At 38.1% G+C, this 19,193-nt stretch overlaps 2 protein-coding genes across 10 annotated transcripts in view; one reads left to right on the forward strand and one right to left on the reverse strand.

The window, feature by feature from the left end:
- The window catches only part of LOC134740712 (whirlin), a 118,196-nt gene extending 101,724 nt beyond the window's left edge, over positions 1–16,472 (forward strand). For 7 of the 9 annotated variants that reach the window (XM_063673281.1, XM_063673282.1, XM_063673285.1 and 4 more), the window contains 4 exons: positions 9,519–9,599; positions 10,901–11,164; positions 12,682–12,822; positions 13,065–16,472. In XM_063673281.1, coding sequence (XP_063529351.1) covers positions 9,519–9,599; positions 10,901–11,164; positions 12,682–12,822; positions 13,065–13,145 — 567 coding nt within the window. In that variant the 3' untranslated portion in view covers positions 13,146–16,472. Of the gene's footprint in view, positions 1–9,518; positions 9,600–10,900; positions 11,165–12,681; positions 12,823–13,064 lie in introns of those variants that run through there. The other 2 variants (XM_063673287.1, XM_063673290.1) reach the window with 2 other exon arrangements.
- LOC134740716 (metallophosphoesterase 1 homolog) overlaps positions 1–19,193 on the reverse strand; it is a 74,925-nt gene that overhangs the window by 11,959 nt on the left and 43,773 nt on the right. The window lies entirely within an intron of this gene.

The raw sequence follows: 19,193 nt of genomic DNA on the forward strand, positions 1-19,193 counted from the left end.
ACAATCTAAGCCGCCGCTCATATTGCGCCATATGACAGTATGTACTTATTTAAAATGAAGCCGTAGTCCAATCGTTAAATTTTACTAGACTTCACTAAGTGTGGCCTTAACATAGATTGCAAGATTGCTACTTTGATAATAAACAGTTCGGCCTATTGTGAAATATTTTTTTTACTTACTTTCGAGCGGCTGCCTTTTTATGCAACACATTTACCTCAATTTGCCGTTTGAAACCAATATCTAGTGTTCCGGGTAGGCGCGATCATTAAATAAAGGTCCCGATGTAATCTCCGTGCTGGCCGTGCGCCCGCGCGCCGGGGCGACCCGCGGGTCAGCACTAATCTCAGCACTACACCGCTTTTGCGGACCTTTGAGGTAATGTAGTAAGTTAACCGCTCTAGTCGTTCTGCCTTATCATTGAAGACACTTAATAAAGGAACTTAAACCATAGGTATATGCCCCCATCTTTGAACCTGCAATAAATTATATACTCGATAGTGACAGTTATCCCGCAGTGGGATCAACTGCAGAATTGCATTTCGACTCCTACGTATTCGTAATAGATGCTAAATTATTGCTGGGAAAACGGTTCTTTTAAGGGCGGAGAGGCTATCGGCCCATCGCGGCGGCGTCCCACACAAACTGTATAAGGAAGGTGTACTGTAACATTAACCCCGTTGCGAACCACGTCTCCGGATCGTGATCTCGTGCGCCGCAGCTTCGCGAGCAAATAGATACCGATCTAGCCATCAGTCGGTGCCTGCAGGCCACGTCACGTTACGATAACACTTCCTAATCTCAAATGTCACACTTAATACAAGAACAATATGCGCAATCCCTAAAGGGGCCCACTGACTAACAGTCCGCCGGACGATATCGGCCTTTCAGTTGTTCGGAACTGTCAAATTTTTGTTCTAACTGACAGGCCGATATCGTCCGGCGGACTGATAGTCAGTGGGCCCCTTTATACCTGAAAATGAAACAAGTTAACAACACACGCAAAGTGTAGTGTGTCCGTGCATAACGCAGTTTAACTTAAATTGATCACGGGTCTTCGACTCCTATTAGAGTCATAGAAAGCGTGTCATGGTAGTTGACAGCCTGTGAAGTAGGTAGGAGAGTAAAAAAGTGCATAATTTATGACAATACAATAGACATGGCATGGGTCGAAGGCCGGATCTGTGCTGTCGACGCCATCCTTGTTGCATCCGAGTGCCGGTCTGACGCGCAGATCCGTAGGGAATTTTAAGTACGGTCAACTGCACCCCGGTTATTAATCACAGTCAGGAAAACGAGGTAGAAAGGAAATAAGGTTTTATTGTGTCTATTAGTATCATGGCGATAACGTCTAAAAATATTGGTACTATGTATACCTAGTCCAATTGAGAACTGGTAATAATGCAAGCAAACAGGAAGGCAGTAAAAAAAACCTTAAAAAACTTATTCGGTAATTATTCGGTGTTTGGCGTATTCGACAAGCTTTCCAATATTCGTATTCGGTTAGTGTCGGCACGCAGCAAATATTTTTTATAAAGTTGTCTTGTTGCAATGCAACATTGTAAAACGTAAGCTCCTCCAGAACTTTTTAAGTACATATACTCTCTTCTATCAAGTTACGTTTTCCCGTTGTCATTAAAACACATGATAAGACATGTTGAATCCTTAGGATATTTTGATTATTTGGAGAGCGTTGAAAAATTGTTTGAGAGTCCTTTGCCTTTTGACCTGTTTAGGTATTTCTAGAGAATTGCCTAGGAAGCGATTCAGCTTTAGCTGCTAATGTAATTGTAGCGATTCCATATGGTTTATTAAAGTCGTACAGATGAACCGGTTAATTTGGCCGAATATTCGATTCGGTAAGATCTGAACCGAACATTCTGTCAGTCCGTATTTGTTTGCGAATCAAACGGCCCGCCTCTAAATCATACACTGTTGGTATAAAAGCGAAACCGGGAACTATGCGATGTGCCGTAGGACAGATATATTTATTTCCGAGTGTTAATTTTAATTAGGTAAGAACTCATTGATGATTTTCATTAAAGATATAGCAATACAACAACTATCGTGCAATTAAATTGTGTGTGAAAGGGCTGAAAGGAATTCACACTGGTTTTATTATGTCGAAAAACACATTATGCGATTACCATCTAATTTCATATAGGCATCTATAATATGTTTTGGACTCGTATTCGATTCTTGTTTCCGAGGTTCTTGCAAACGGCTCACTTTGTATACGGATTCGTACAAGAAACCCGTTTAGATTGCTCTTGAGTAGGTAGGTCAAAATAATTCATGGTAGTCTTATTACATATAAAAAAAATTATTATCCATGGTGCAGTCCTCTTCTCGCCCATCACAAAAACTAATGAACAAAGATAGGTAATTAAAATAACGGTACCTAATAGGTATGTACTTAATGTATCATTCCACTAACTACATTTGATTTACGTAGAACGTTTTCTTTATTTTCGGTGGTTAGGTATTTTTTGTTGTAGCTAATTAATGTAATTTACGCGAGTATTAGGGAGTTAGGTATATTGTAAATAGCTATCCTCCGTTACTAAGGTCAAACACTTTACAAACACGGTTGTATTTAATTTGCACTATCAGATTTCCCGTCGTCTTCATTGTAGTCAGTGTACCGACTACGTAACAAGGGGGTCCTCCTATTACGGCTGTGGCATACTAGCATTAACTACCTATGCGATATATTCATCTAATGGATGCTGCACGCAACGACGCAACCGAACTAAAAGTAACGAGTAAGTAATCTAGTTACATGTATATACCTACAGGCCAGGTAGTATCACATGCACGTTGCAATAAGAAAGAAGGATACGTACTGTCCATGGCCCAAAAAGAACCGGCTGACGGTAAGCAGAACTCGATCAGATACATATATGTGATCCGATTAACACACTGCAATTCACTTGGCGGAAATAAATTGTTCCTTTCGCATAAATGCGAAATGCGACTGTAGATAAATATAGAAAGTTTTGAACGAACACCTATTATTTTACTCATTAGGAAAGAGAAATCAAAATTCGATAGGTTCTGTCCGAATAAAGTTAAATTAACGCAATAATATTATGTGTACTAATTGCAAAAACGCATGCTGCAATTAGGCAGGTACCATAATAATTATAATTCAATGCAATATCATAAAGGAAGACAACACCAACAACCGATAAAATCCAGGAAATTATGTAAACGTTATTAATGATTCCCCACATGTTTAACACACATTTTGAACGAAAACAAAAGGGGCCACAAAGGTATTGTTTGCAAGCGGCCCTGTTGGCTAAATGCGTCAGGTGATTTTAAAACCGCAGTAGAAACATTGACCTCAATTAAAGATTTAACTTACCTGTCACGCTTATCCTGTTTGCGAGAATCACACTGACTTCTATTTGTAAACAAGCTGTAGATCAAGTAGGTAGGCGAGCGACACGTGCGAGTCGGTCGACAATTCGAGCAAGACTGGCCTGGCCGCAGGGCGCAGTGCTTCCACTGCGGGAGGGCAAAGGCGGCGAGGCAGCTAGTTCCCAGTGCGAATGAAGTTCACTCCGCTAGCGCGGCCCGGGCGAGCGATGGCAGGGTTTGTCGCACGCGAACTTGCCGGACCACCCGTGTAATATTTAACTACTAAAAGACAAATAGGTTCTTGTAAAAAACATTGAAATAAGTTCACAAGATGGTTATAAATATTGTACGCCTAATATTTATTCCTCTTTCAACCATCGTGCCTGCTTCCATCAGCGATTCAAAACAGTTAAACACTGTAGGTATTTAGCATCATCAGACTGGAACAATTATCAAATAAGTAAATTACTTAAAAGCCTGCTCCGCACCGTTAGTTCCCATGAGGCAGGCATCACTCCAAAACTGGATAAGCCGGAAACGGTCACATAAAAAACATAACACTGGGCACCTGTATTCGTCAGCATCAAAACTTAACAGTCGTTTTTCCCATGGCACACCGGTGCAAGAACACGCATAATGGTTTAGTAATTTTGTTTCTCTTATATGGGGAGGCTTCTTTATATAATTCGAGATCCTGATCAAACATACGGAGTTCACAATATTATTAATTTATAGGTACCTATTTTAGGTAACATACCTTAATGTATAAAACATCTGACTGCCTTACTTTAAATAAACCGAAGGTATTTAATTATTGACAATTGCGCAGTGGGTAATGTATGACTATTGCAAACTGAACTATATTTGTAAATGGTGTTATACCTACTTTCGATTATTCGACTTATAAAATGTTACGTAAAATGTTTCACTTTAAAAGGATTAAAATATTAAAATGTTGTGAGAAAGTGAAAATTATCGCGTGTAACGCAACTTAGTTGTATTATTCTTGTTCATTTAAGGACACAAATGACACAATCAACATTGTTGGGACTGGGACATGCACTCTCAAGTTGAATAACATGGTATAACATGTCCATATTTAGCGCAGAAGCAAAATGATCCATATATGATAATATGTTTACTTAAGTAAATAGGAACTTGGTACATTGTTACACTTGATATTTCATGGCATCTTAAAAGCCGTGATATTTTTAAATATGTATCGATTTGTTTAATTTGGGAAATCGCGATACCTAATTATTAACTAAAGCGAAAGGTGGTAATTGAATCAATAGCTCTTTAGAACGACTACTGAAGCGGACTAAGCTTGTGGTTAGTAAAAGTGAAATCAATGCTGGCTTTGTCCTCAGCTATCAACAATATAATAGGTGGTTTCACTATCATCATTCAGATTACTTAGAACATGAACGATCTGTCAAATGAACTCTCACTCACTGTTTCCACGTTAATACACAGAACAGCGCCTATTTGTGAGTTAATAATATTAAATGAGGAATATTCGTTCACAACTGAAATTAATTAAAGGCTAAATTGGGTTATCTTTGGCCGGTATTCTTCTGCATTATAAAGTAGGTAACGGTAATGATTGGGTTTCGTAGATATCGATTTATTAGCTTCTATTGATATAATAGTTAACAAAAAACCGATGCCGTTGGTTTTAAAGAAACAGTTAAATCGAACCTAGTAATAGTGACTAGAAGTAATAATCTGATTATTTATTTTTATGTACTTACTCATAGTATTTTTTAACTACACGTATGTTTATTGCTATGAAAGTAACATTCCGATGCATTATTTTATTTTTATGGTAAGGTAGAAATTTATCTATCTATCTTCATCATCGTCATCTATATCTATATATATATATATATATATATATATACGTGTATATATAAATGCGTGTGTCCTTACTGACTGAATAATCAACTCAGAGCCGAAACTTCAAAATATAGAAAGTTAAAATTTGCACACTATATATGTTGCATTTATAAAGTATACAAGAGATAAGAAGCGATTTTAAAAAATTCAACCCCTAATGGGGTTAAAAAGGGGTTGAACGTTTGGCGTATGGCGGTATAGTTGTATTTCAAACAATATTTGTTCATTAGATATAAAACTTTATAATTTTATTGGCGACGAGGAAACCGGACTGTTGAGAAAATAGTTTACCAAAAGTGCGTGTTAATGTCATTGCGAAGAAAATTACAGCCATTTTGAATTCTTCGGATGATTGTTCTGGTTGGACCACAGATTAGATGACAAATTCAGTATAAATGTACTAAAACGTGACGTTACTTCATTCACGGGACATATCATTCATTCATTCTGTTCGTCTGATCGCCATTGTTGACGCCATCTTTACGTATTTATTACAAGGAATATTACGAAAAACTTCAAATGGTGTTTCAGCAAATTATAGAGGAAATTAAAGTTAATAAAACAAGTTGGATACAACAATTAAAAAGGGAAGAGCTGATTAATATATTTCAGGAAATTGGAATATCGGAAATTGACCAACAAAACGTGGAATCTCTTAGACAATCACTGAGAGAGTTGACCAAAAGTGGTGAATTATGGACAATTTTGGATTCGAAAGAAGACATTGAGAAGTTTGAATCGCCACGAGAAAGTCCAATCCCGGTCAAAATGAATAATTTTATTGGAAGAATAGAATTATTAAATGGAGATAACTTCGAATTGTTTGAACAACAATTGGAATGTATTATTACATTAAATAACATAGATGAGTCAAAACAGACGCCATTACTAATTACAAACTTAACCCCAAAGGTTTTACAAACCCTAAATCATTCATGTGCGCCGGATAAGCCCATTAAAAAGACTTACAAGGATCTAATAAACCTATTAGAGAACAGATATGCCAAGTCAACATGCAAAGTTTTAGACAGAACAGCATTTCGCTCAAGGAACCAAACGAAAGATGAAACTATAGAAGACTATGTCATTGAGTTAAAGAAATTAGCTAAACGCTGTGAGTTCAAGGACATAGACGACCAAGTTAAAGAAAAGTTTATTGATGGGGTCAACAAACCCTTAATCAAATTCGAGCTAATGAAGAATGGTGATGTTTCCTTAGACAAATTAATTGTTATGGCTAGAACAGTTGAAGCTGCCTTAAAACAGTCAAAGGTGGAGCAGGAACTGGGTGAATCATCACAGGGAGAGAATGATATGTTTTATGCTAGCCGGCAGAATGCGTCTGCACCAAAAGTTCAGTCAAAGAAACAAAGGCAGGGTGGGAGTAGACCTATACAACCAGCAGCAGCTATAGTTTAATAGAAATAAAATATACCCAAGTGTTTGGAAGTGTTTGGATGTGTATTAATTAATTACCGTCCTCCTCCGGCACCCACATATATAACAGATAGGAATTTGAAACTTTGTAAAAAGGTGTTATGTATATTATAATCTTTAATAGAAAAAACCGACTTCTCAAAACAGTTTGAAATGCCATTAAAATTATTGGCTGGTATTTAATTGATCACCAGATATAGTATTAGTATACCTAATTAATCCATTTCGTCACGTTTTTCTAGTAGCATTTCGTTTCTATAAGGGTCGCAGTTCTAACCTAACCTAACCCATTTCTCTGATAGCAGTTCGGTTCTGTGAGGACCTACCTACTAACCTAGCTAACCTAACCCACTTATCTAGTAGTTTTATATTATATAACTATATTGATTTTTTTAGTTTTAAGTTTTGACATTTTAACTGAATTTGACTGCGCATATATCTTAATTTCAAATTTATAGTTTTTATTTTATTTTTATTTTTTAATAATCAATGATTTTTATTATTAACCATCAATTAATTGTCAAGGTCTTTTACATTTTATCAATTACCAAATGCTTAGCCAATTTAATTTTAATGGATCTTTATGTTTTGTACCATTTTTTTTATTGCAAATGTAAAATGTAAATACCTATGGATCAATGTTATCTGGATTAAATGATTTTATTATTATATCGTTTCTGTAAGGGTCGCAGTTATAACTCTCCGGGTCTGAGTTCAGCTCCGCGTCGGAACCGGGTCCGGGTCCGAGTCCGGGTCCGCGATAATAAATAATAGCGACTTAATGCATTCAACCTCGTCATCTTCATTATTGTCTATGTAGACTACGTAGCAACGAAAGTGCCGTAAGCGTCACGTCCCAAAAACTTTTGACTTCGTCATCTTTGCAAAGACTCCGGTTGTAACGGAACCATATAATAATATAGAACATGTGTTACGTATGATTATTGCGACTCGGTCAGAGTGCGTTTTCAACAAAGGGCTAATCAAGCCGTAAAAATGTGATTAATCTCAGTCGGGTTATATTGTGTAACTGTAATTGCAACGAAGTCTCGTGACTCTCGTGTTAAAAGGAGCTGCATTTTTTAGACTGCAGCAGACGACAGGGCAACTAATTGTAATGGCGCCTATATACTTCCCAATCTTCTCTGTCGTTATACTCTTTGCAGTGTCGTGGTCAACTGCTAAGGCACATATGTGGCCTACACCAAAAAAGAAACCGTAATTTCGTTTTCGCGGTAGAGCCTCTGCAATGATCCTTAGTGCTTAAAGGAAAACAAAAAAAAAGTACAGCCCTATTTGCACAAAAACTGTCTGAATGTTTAAGAATGTGACGGAAATTTTTCAGACAGATGCAACGGAGTTTATAGACCTTACAAAAAAAATGCAAAAATCTGTCAATTCCGAAGTATTTGGGAAATTTACTATGTAGTATACGGTGGGATCGCCACTCGCCACAGAATGGGAGCCCGAAAACTCCAATGGGGGACTTGGCAGACCCCGCCGGCGATGGCGGGATGGACTAGACTCCTTTTTGAAGGAGTGGCCAGACAGAGCATTAGAAAGAGTGGAGAAATTGGGGGAGCCCTTTGCCCAGCAGTGGGACACGTAAGGCTCCAAATAATAATAATAACATAATAATAATAATAGTAGGTACGAGTATACAGTGAGTCCAAGTGTGGCGTAGCCATCATCAGCGGCGCGTCGTCGTATATCGTGCAGTCGGGAGCGGGCGCGTGTCGGACGACATCCAGCGATTTTATCGTGTTATTTACAGAACACGCTAACGAGACTCGACGAGTTCTTCACGAACCAGATACACTATCTGGATAGGGGAGATGTTCTGACAAATAATATTGTCGACTGTTGAGACTTAGATATGTTAGCTCACGCGCGTATGATAAGCTGTAGGTAGTTAAATTGCTCAGTATTTGAATGCAAATACTTGTAAGTACTTGTACCTATTTACTTGCAGCAAAACAATCGACTTTTATTGCATAACCGCAAAGAAAAACACTGAAATTTTCAACCAAGGTTGTTTAGACAGACGGTAAGCAAGTTGGTGGAAAGTTGACGCGACATAACAAACAATGGAAACACAATAGGACAAAATTGTTGCATGACTCGAAAGTTAGCAACTACGTTCACGCCAGCTTGCCTTATGTCAGGGAGCATTAGAGGATTTAGCTATTACCGTTTTACGTTGAGTAGAAAATAATAAATATCTAGATAGAATTTAAATTTTATGTGTCTTTTCTTTTCATGCATGCTATATGAAACATAGGATCAGGTATGTACTTATATAGTTTCCTTTATTGCATTACGTTTGTTACTTATTAATGATAGTTATTTTAACATTTTAAACGACGTGTAGGACCTTTATATGGGGGTTAGTAAACTTCATAGTGAAAGCTTTGCAATTAATATTCAAATATGCCGTTACCCACTTATTTTCGTAAAAATACGTAGCTGGCTAGAAAATTACGTAGTTGTCGCCACATGTTAATACTTTCTATTCGTATTAAATATATACCTTCGCATATTCCTAAGCAGTAATACTTAGTCTATGAAAGAAATGGAAATGGTTCGGTCTTTTCATTGTATGTAGTTAGAACATTTCTTTGATATATAATCAAGTCTTTTGATGTAGGACTCGATATAGCATTCAGCTAGATTATTATGTCTATTATAGAGCTTGTAAGTAAATCCCTAACCTTATAACATACCATGAGACGCGTGCAAGTGCGGTCTTGGGCTGGGCTTGCGTAGGGCGGCGCGTGCCCGGCAGCAGAGGAAGGTCCTGAGCGAGTGTGATGTTTCAGTGCGGCTATCTCGAGGGGCTGCGCTCATCACTCGGTGGCTGGACGCAGAAAGTTAAATCATGGTACTGGGGACGCCCACTAGTAAGTGCCCCGGCCTCTGCCAGCCGGAACAATCAGCGAGATGTCCTTAGCACATTGACAATTATTAACATTTGCACGATATTTTACAAAAAAAAACTTTTCTATTCTTTAATTTAATGTTATCGCTTTATAAAATCGGTGAAAATGCTTGATGTTAGACAATAATTTGATTGTATGTTTTCACATTATAATATCGCTGCACTTCATTTCCGTGTTGATATTTTATTTGACTCATTCAAGTTAATTTCGAGGTAGCGTTGCACTTTTAATAATCTGTTTGTTCATTATAATTATTTTTATTAGTTAGCCTGTAGTTGAGGTATATTTTATATCGGATGGTGCGCTGCCGCTGCCGTGCTGCATGTCATCCAGTAGTACTCGGCGACAACGTTCAAGAAAGAGATCAACACCCGCGACCATACATACTTCTTTATAGCGTTGTATACTGGTAGATTCTTTTTTGTTTTGCCTTATAGTAGCATTCTACGTATCCTACGTTACCTATTATGCTGGTGGTGTTGTAACAGAACTTGGATCATTTATTTCTTTACGCTACTATGTATTTTAAATTTTAGGGATATTATGTTTCATTTCGTTTAACTAATTTTGTAGGTTTAATTGAAACACCTAATTAGATAGGTAGTCGGGATAAATAATGCTGTAAGTCTTCATAAAAACATTGTACACCTGTGGAATAACTCTTTGAACCACGCCACCGAGTGATCGAAACGCATGATTCCGAGCCTCCAGCACACATCTCACTTACAGCTTCTCGATACATTCGACGTGGATTGATCACTTTACATTACTGTAACTGAGGGGCACAAGGTTGTAATGTAAGTAACATTCACACCGAACTTGTACTGTAGAGCCCTTGTAGCTGACGCTATATTAGTTACAGCCCTCTGCCACCCAGCTACGTCCTCAATTTCTTAAAGCACTTGTACTTAGAGGCTGAAAATTTATTAGCTGTTTAGTATTGTAGCGGTAAACTATAGCGTGGATGTGGTGACATTAGTATCTACTTAAATAGGACAAACCTTCATTAACATATTTGTAAAAATCATAGTCTGGTCGTGTACATATTTCATACTTTTCACGTATTTTGGCTGCAGTTGAACTGAATATCGAATGTACTACAGGCTGTTTTTCCACCAGACATGTGTGCTGCGGAAGTTAAACTGAAAATTAATTACACCTTATGGATATACCAGTAACTAACCACGCAGTTCAGCACATATCTGGTGAAACAGCTGTCTTAGGTTGATCAGGCGTCGATATCAAAGTTGATTGTATTACAGGAGTTGGCGCACAAGTTGTCTCGAAGTTTCGACATGAAGGAAGACGGTGGAGCGCTGGCGGAAGACCGGGGCGGGATCCGACGGCACCAGTCCATGCAGCGGTTGCAGCATGAGGCTGGGGACGAGGCGCGCGCGGCACGAGTCGTGCCCGATCACCACGGCAACCTGCACGTCACCGTCAAGAAGACCAAGCCGATCCTCGGCATCGCCATAGAAGGCGGCGCTAACACTAAGCATCCACTGCCTAGGATTATAAACATACACGTAGGACTACTTTTATTTTATGTGATTGAGATGTTTTTGATGGCATGATTGATGTTAAATAATATACTAAGTCAGTGTAAACTCTTGACTAATAGGTGCTCGTTCAGAATCAAAATGTACAAATGGCGCTTTTACTCTTTGATAACAGAGGATAGAAAAAATGTTCACTCAAAACTCAAACATTTATTCAGCAAATAGGCCACAGCGGCACTTTTATATGTCAAATTTATACAAGCAATAAAATAAATCAAAAAATACAAAATACAATTACAAATACGGAATCAATGAAATATGAGATATTTTATTAGATATGTCCTACAGTCTCTAAATGTCAAATTACACATAAAAAAACAATAATAAATAAATACATACAACAGACAAATACTAAAATTCTTTAGAGATGTAAATGTCTTTAAGTGTCAGAGCTAAAATATATATAATAAATAAAAAACCGGCCAAGTGCGAATCGGACTCGCGCACGAAGGGTTCCGTACCATTACGGAAAAAAACAGCAAAAAAATCACGTTTGTTGTATGGGAGCCCCATTTAAATATTTATATTTTTTTTATACTACGTCGGTGGCAAACAAGCATACGGCCCGCCTGATGTTAAGCAGTCTCCAATAATTATTCTGCAATAATTTTTCTTATTATTAATTATTGGCAGTAATTATTCTGTTTTTAGTATTTGTTGTTATAGCGGCAACAGCAATACATCATCTGTGAAAATTTCACCTGTCTAGCTATCGCGGTTCATGAGATACAGCCTGGTGACAGACGGACAGACGGACAGCGGAGTCTTAGTAGTAGGGTCCCGTTTTTACCCTTTGGGTACGGAACCCTAAAAACGATCATCAAATTATCCTTAGAGATGTAAAGTCTCCAAGACTTGAATTCTTATATAAGTAATTAACTTCTTAGATAACTCAGATAAACAGAGAAGAACGGAATGAAGTGTCTCACGTTAATGCCACTCAAAGATAAAAGTTACATACTTATAACATAACATGTAGTTCGTGTAAGCTTAAACAGACCGGTCTCCACAAACAGCACCCGTTCTGTATGACGCGTATCTCAGCCATCGCCTCCCTCAACCTTCATTCGGGAAAGCGGCGACCCGATCAACGAACGCCACCGTAAAAGCAAAGAATTTTAAGCTAAACACTTTTAAGCTAAGCTAAACACTAAACTTAGTGTCCTCTCTCGACCAGGTCTCCAATCAAGTCTTATTGTTAATTAACAGCAATCTTTCGAAATTTGCTTTTTTAAGTTAATTAAGTCACAGGCCAAGGCATGTGACGTGAATCTAATTAAGAATTTTGAGGTACCTATAGCGAGATCTCAAATAGTACCCATAAATTTTACCTCAGCAGTAATGAAGGTGCCTAAATGTAGAGTATTAAAACGGCTCGCGGGCTTAACTCCAAACCTGTCACTTAATATTGACGTAAACGTGAGTTTGCATTTTCATAAGTAAATGTGAATCTTATATTGAAAAGTATGCACATTGATCAACAGGAGCATGGAGCAGCGTATGAAGCGGGAGGACTAGAGGTTGGTCAGTTGATACTGGCCGTCGACGGACACAGGGTGGAAGGTCTGCAGCACCAGGACGTAGCGCGGCTGATCGCCGAGTCCTTCGCGCAGAGGGACAAACCGGTCAGTCTATACTTGCCATCAAAAAATTAACTAAACAAATGCATTAAGAAACAAGCGCACAACAGATGATCGGACTGGGCATTCTCAGTCATCTCAGCATTAAATAATCGAGTCAATGATTTAACAACCTTGATTTTGATGGCTTTTAGAGTCGTTAATCCATAATTATTAGCATTACATACGTAACAAATAAACTCTACTCGATATACGTAACAAATAAACTCTAAACTCGATATTTCCAGGAAATCGAGTTCCTAGTGGTCGAAGCAAAGAAATCGAACCTGGAGCCGAAGCCGACCGCGCTCATTTTTCTGGAGGCCTAACATCTACTGTCCCTCCCCGCCAGCGACCCCCCGGCCGCGCTGGGCACCGCGACCTTGGGGGCCGACCTCACCGCGCACACCACGGAATAGCCAACTCCAACCTGCGCTGCCACATGCTCTTCTAAACGCTTTTCTGAAACCCCGCTACCCCGCCGATAAATAAACATCCACATGATTACGTGTACGTGAGATGTGTACGAGTATTTTACACGAAATCATTGCGCGGTTGCGGAGCAGAGACGTGCTCTACATGAGATCCGATTCGGACTAATGTTGAACATCGACACTGATATTGACCCCACGTTTCGACGATGACGAGAGATACGGAAAATGACGCAGGTCTAGTAGGCTATAACAAAATTAATGGCACAAGGGAGGCAATCAAAATTTTTTACACAGCGACGAAATGTCCAAAACTATGAATTAGTTACGAAGCATACTGCCCGAAAGTTTTTAAACTTTTCTTACAAAATTAATCTCCCTTATTTCTAAAGGGAGTTTCGGGTAGTCTGAGATATTTTGTAAATTATTTTCTAGAGTTAGAAATTTAACCAATTTTAACAGTAGTCAGCGACTGAATTTTATAAAAAATCAAACCCTACTTTTACTAACTAAAAATAAGTTCATCTTAAAAAATCACACATTTAAGCGTTCACAGTTAAATTCGCAGTAAGTTTAATAAATTCAATTCCGTAACTAATTTAATAGAGCTAGAATATGAAGAAGTGACGATAACATAGATCTTACGATGTTCAGTTTTGATGCGAATTGTGCTGATAAAAATGATTGGCATTGGTGCTATGGCAAGTGGTAATTTAACAATTTCGACTTTCCGGATCATATACATTGTAGTTTCATTAGGGATTCGATTAGTGCTTGGTCGGCATCATAGCATTTCATGAGAAGAAACTCCGAGCGTCATCCATGTGCCATCAGAATTGCGTTAGCGTTCGGGAAGTGCATCCAGCGGCGGGTTGGCTTGGCGTCACCGCAGTAGCGCATCGTCATGTGTCATTGTCATGTGTCATATGTGTCATGTAGAGAGAGCTTGCAGCACAGCGCACTCCCCTAAGCAAGCTGTTCCTACACACTTACACAACCCTTCATTCTATTAACCCTTCAACTATCAGACTGACAGTTCAAAAATGACAATCGAATTGAAAATAGAATACATGATGTTCATATGTGGGAAATATATATATATATGTCCCTTAGCCTGATAAAGGGTTAACTCGTCTATTGATTGATTTTATTTTAGGCATAGAAAAATTGCACTAATTGGAGTAATACTTACATTAGTGAGTACTGCATACTATACCTACATGTAAACTTGCGGTAACCCAGTTGTCAAGCGTTAAAGTCGAGTTGCCAAATAACCCAAGGCATCTTACGCCATCTTCTTTAGATGCCATAATTAAGCTTAGAATATATTGCTCCAATTTGTGCGTTTTTTTTATTTCTTCGTCTATGATTTTAAGTAAATATATTTAATTTATAATGTAGAATTTCGCATCCGCAAGTCGATGTATATTTTATAAAGTTGTATTATAGAACCGATCGTAGAGCATACCTAAGTATTTCGTTGTGCCTGTTCAGTTTGCTTGGCGGCTCCATCAGTGCGACATGTCATTCCATCAGGTAGTAAGCGGTGAGTTTACGAAATTATGGCGGAGAGGGATTTTAGCCCGCTCTTTTATTTATACATACCTATTATAAGTAGATATTTAAATGAATGTGTGCAATATAATCAAATATGTTACGTTAGGTGTTAGAGTCAATATACATTGCGATGCTGTAGGCTTGGCGGAGCAAGGGTATATTGCCGGAGTGTTTTGTTATTATAATCCAAGATAGGCGTGTTCATCAAACTCGAACAATTGCATATTCATAAATATGGGAAAAGAAAGTTTCGTGATGTGTGCAGCATCGCGCAGCACACTCGTACTTCCGATGTATCGATGTGCGTGTTGCTACTGTTGCTAGTGCTTCAATTATAACAAACAGCTGTAGATATTGTACACGTTCCAGCCGGTATTGATATTATGTACATGTATAAACTGAGACAATCTATGTATGTCGTGCTAATTGAAAATTATACATCCGTTCTTGATTTTCCGGACATACTATATTTGTGGTAGGTACTTATATCATTGTAAATATATATATATATATATACATCAGTATTTACTCATAAGCTGTAAATATCAGGTTTGAATGTTTTGTATAATATAAAATTAAAAATAAATATTTATTGAAGTTAGTGCCAAAAAGCATTCTACAAACCGCGGGAGCGGCGCGGCGCGGCGCGGCGCCTGCCGGGTGCCGGCTCGGACGCGGAGCGGCGGCGCACGGCTCCCTCGTGGCTAGTTTTCTTCGTCTATTATTACTCTACCAATTGCAGAATTCACCAAATACGCTTTTGACTGTTAGAATTTGGTCAACATCAAATACCGCGTCATAATTAATATTTATGTAGGTAAATGAATTGTATCACTTTGCATCCCTAGTTAGATATTTGGAAATTACGACAAATATTTTTTCACATTATACACGACACGCGTGTAGATTTCATGGAAAAGGTGGAAAAACAAATTATAGTCATTTTCTGATATTAACCACACGACCGTGGACATCCGCCTTTTGAAACCTTACAATTTTACCTTTATCTATAGGTACTTAACATAACAAAAAAACAGAATATGCACTGAGACAACTATATTTTGTACGTGTAATTATAATTAATTTTAACATGTATCTAAATTATATAATAAGTTTGTATGATTACCTACACATAAGCGAGCATCGTGGGCGCGGCGGGCACGCCCGGCCTCTGAGTCAATTTGTCATTTACGTAAAACACTATATCATTTTCAAAGTAAATCCAAAAGCAATTTTAATGTAGATAAATATTAATTATTTTTACTAGAACTACAACAAATTACCTGTACAATTAAAATTATTTTGGATTGTAATTAGGTTTGTCCCCTGACTTGTTTACCAACTGTTTGTAATAGCATCGGCACGCGGCCGCGCCGCGCGAGAGCGCAGGCGCCGGTGCAAGCTAAAGTTAATTCACTAAAATCCTATTATAATATCTAATTATTGTAAGCCGTCCATTTATGTTCGCGATTATTTGAACGTTAATATATTTGTAGTAGCGGCTTATTAGCTGCGCAACCTCAAATTTGTCCTCGATGTGTTGGTAAACATTTCATAAAAGACATTGTATCGCAAAGTATTATCTTTAGCGCAGGTTTGGTTGAAAAGATCTATGTTGTAGTCTGTTGTTAAGTTTGTCATTGATGACAAAATATATTGTTATCTAGATATTTCTTGTTTTATTTATTGTGATCGATTCAATTGAATATTTGCTTTTAGAATCTGTATGTTTCCACAGATTCCAAAAGAACGCCTACAAGATCTGACGAGCCACAAAATGCTTATGTGGAGTACTGATGTTACTTATTTACAAGGAGTAAGACAACAGCAATAGGTAATTTACGTTTCTCCACATCAGCTCGGAAAGCCACTCTTTATTCTTTAAAAATAGTGTAGGCCAAGCAATAAAAAGATCATCATCTTCCTCGCGTTATCCCGGCATTTTGCCACGGCTCATGGGAGCCTGGGGTCCGCTTGACAACTAATCAACTAATCCTAAGAGTTGACGTAGGCACTAGCAATACAAAAGGTATAGAGGGAAATGCTTGGAACGCAATTTTTGACTCCGTAACTTGGTTTGGACTACTTATGAGGTGAACATATCAAAAGTTCCCGGCCGTAGCCCTTGAGGGGGAGGGGGGTTTGAACGTCCCATTTTTCGATTATAGTAAGTTTATTATTTACAACGACGGGACTTAATCGCGTAAAATAAGTTTTAAATTTACCTCCGACGTTTCGAGGACGGCGTTGTCCCCGTGGTCTCGGAGAAGACTGGCTAAAGTTGACATCAACATCTTCTAGGCGCGCGAGTTTTTCGAACTACCCTCTCAGTTCACAAAAGGTAATCACGGTCGATATCAGTCTAGTGAAACTAACCGTGAATCATCCAAAACTTTTATGACGTTTTATATTTACCTAATATATCTATCTGTAATCCAATTATAGGTTTTGGAAAAGCAGTAGGGTGGTAGTTTTCATACGCAAATAACTAAAACATAAAAATAATATTTAATATCATCAACAACATTGAATATTGAGTGTCTGTTAAGTGGTAAAAGCGAACAACTTAGGTTGTTGACATGTTATGATGATTAAGTTTACCACTTGAGTTGCACCAGTTAGGACTGAAGTGAAAGAGAAATTAGGACGAATTCATCCTAAGTATAGGTACATCGTGCGGACATATAAAATTTTATCAATTGAAATCACAAACATGTTTCAAAAACATTCGTTTGACGTAAAAGCGATATACTTTTATCGCCAATAACTGTCAACAGTTAACTAAATTATTGCAATAAAATCTATAAACATTAGCTCATAAAATAACAGAGCAATGTCCTGCGCTAGTACCTATATCTAAGACTCGCATAAACACAATGAGGGGTTTGCCCGTTTTAGATTTAGACTCTATCTTGGGTGCTGCTCTCCCAAGTGTTCATCAAGATGTGACGGATGACCAAACTAGCGTGTGCCTACGTTGCACCAAACCTGAGTTCCACTAGGTACAGCCAGGGCTCAGCATCAGCTCTATCTTGGGTACTGCTCTCTCAAGTGCTCATCAAGATGTGACGGATGACCAAACTAGCGTGTGCCTATGTTGCACCAAACCTGAGTTCCACTAGGTACACCCAGGGTTCAGCATCAGCTCTATCTTGGGTACTGCACGTTCAAGTACTCATCAAGATATGACGGACGACCAAAACAGCGTTTGCCTATGTTGCACCAAACTTGAGTTCCACTAGCTGCATCCAGGGTTCAGCATCAACTCAGCTCTATGTATACTAAAACCTTCTCCAGAATAACACACACTTTTATGAAAACCGCATCAAAATCGGTTCAGCCAAACGGGAGATAATCGCGAACAAACATACATACATACATACATACATACATACATACATACATACATACATACAAACATACGGTCACTAAAAAAAAAACCCGGCCAAGTGCGAGTCGGATTTGCGCACGAAGGGAACCCTTCACACCATTATGCGTAGCGTAAATTGTCGAATAGTAATTGAATTGACTGAAGTAGCATGACAAATACGAACGTTTCCGAGACAATACGATGGAAAACTATTTTATTATGCACTACATTTGTACATCGTCGCTCAAATCTAGTGTTTAAATTGTATTATTTTGTTATTATTTGTATTGTTTTTCCTATATTTTTTTTTTCATTTTTTATTTTTTTTTATTCGCAGTGCCTTCAGTAGTAATATTGTAATGCTGTGTAACTTATTTGAATGATAAAATAAAAGTACCTATTGATTCAATATGCGGATGACGTCGTGTACAGAAACTCGCTTGCGCTATTAAATTAAATCTTCCTAATCAAATAAATTATACCAAAGGTACATTTAAATCCTCAAAATTTGATATTGCAGTTGTGCACACCGACGAAAATTTGTATAGCATAACGCTAGCAAAACTATAGACACAACACGAGCAAAAAAACGAGTGATGCAACAGTGAACTCCGAACTCGAATCCGAACTTCGGATGATACTTGCCCGGTCACTGTTGCATAACCTTCGGATTCCGAAGGTTATCGCGACGGGGACTGACGCCATGGGATGAAAACATCGGCCCGGTTGAACCCCTTCATCCTAATTTTAACAAGAGGATGTGAATTAAATATGGATCTCATGTGAGTGTCAAAAGTGACATTTCTTCAACCAAAAACGTCACTTTTTACACTGACAGATCAGATCCATAACTAATCTAATTCAGATCATTTTATTAAAATTAGAATACACTTGATACACAGGTTAAAATTGGACTGGTGACAGAATGACCACTTGTCTTTTGACGACTACCACAGAACAGAGAGTAGGTAAGTAGGTGGGGTGGGTAGGGGGACTTTTCGAATGAAAGAAGTTGTAGG

This window comes from Cydia strobilella, chromosome 4 (assembly GCF_947568885.1).
Source record: "Cydia strobilella chromosome 4, ilCydStro3.1, whole genome shotgun sequence".
Taxonomy (NCBI): domain Eukaryota; kingdom Metazoa; phylum Arthropoda; class Insecta; order Lepidoptera; family Tortricidae; genus Cydia; species Cydia strobilella.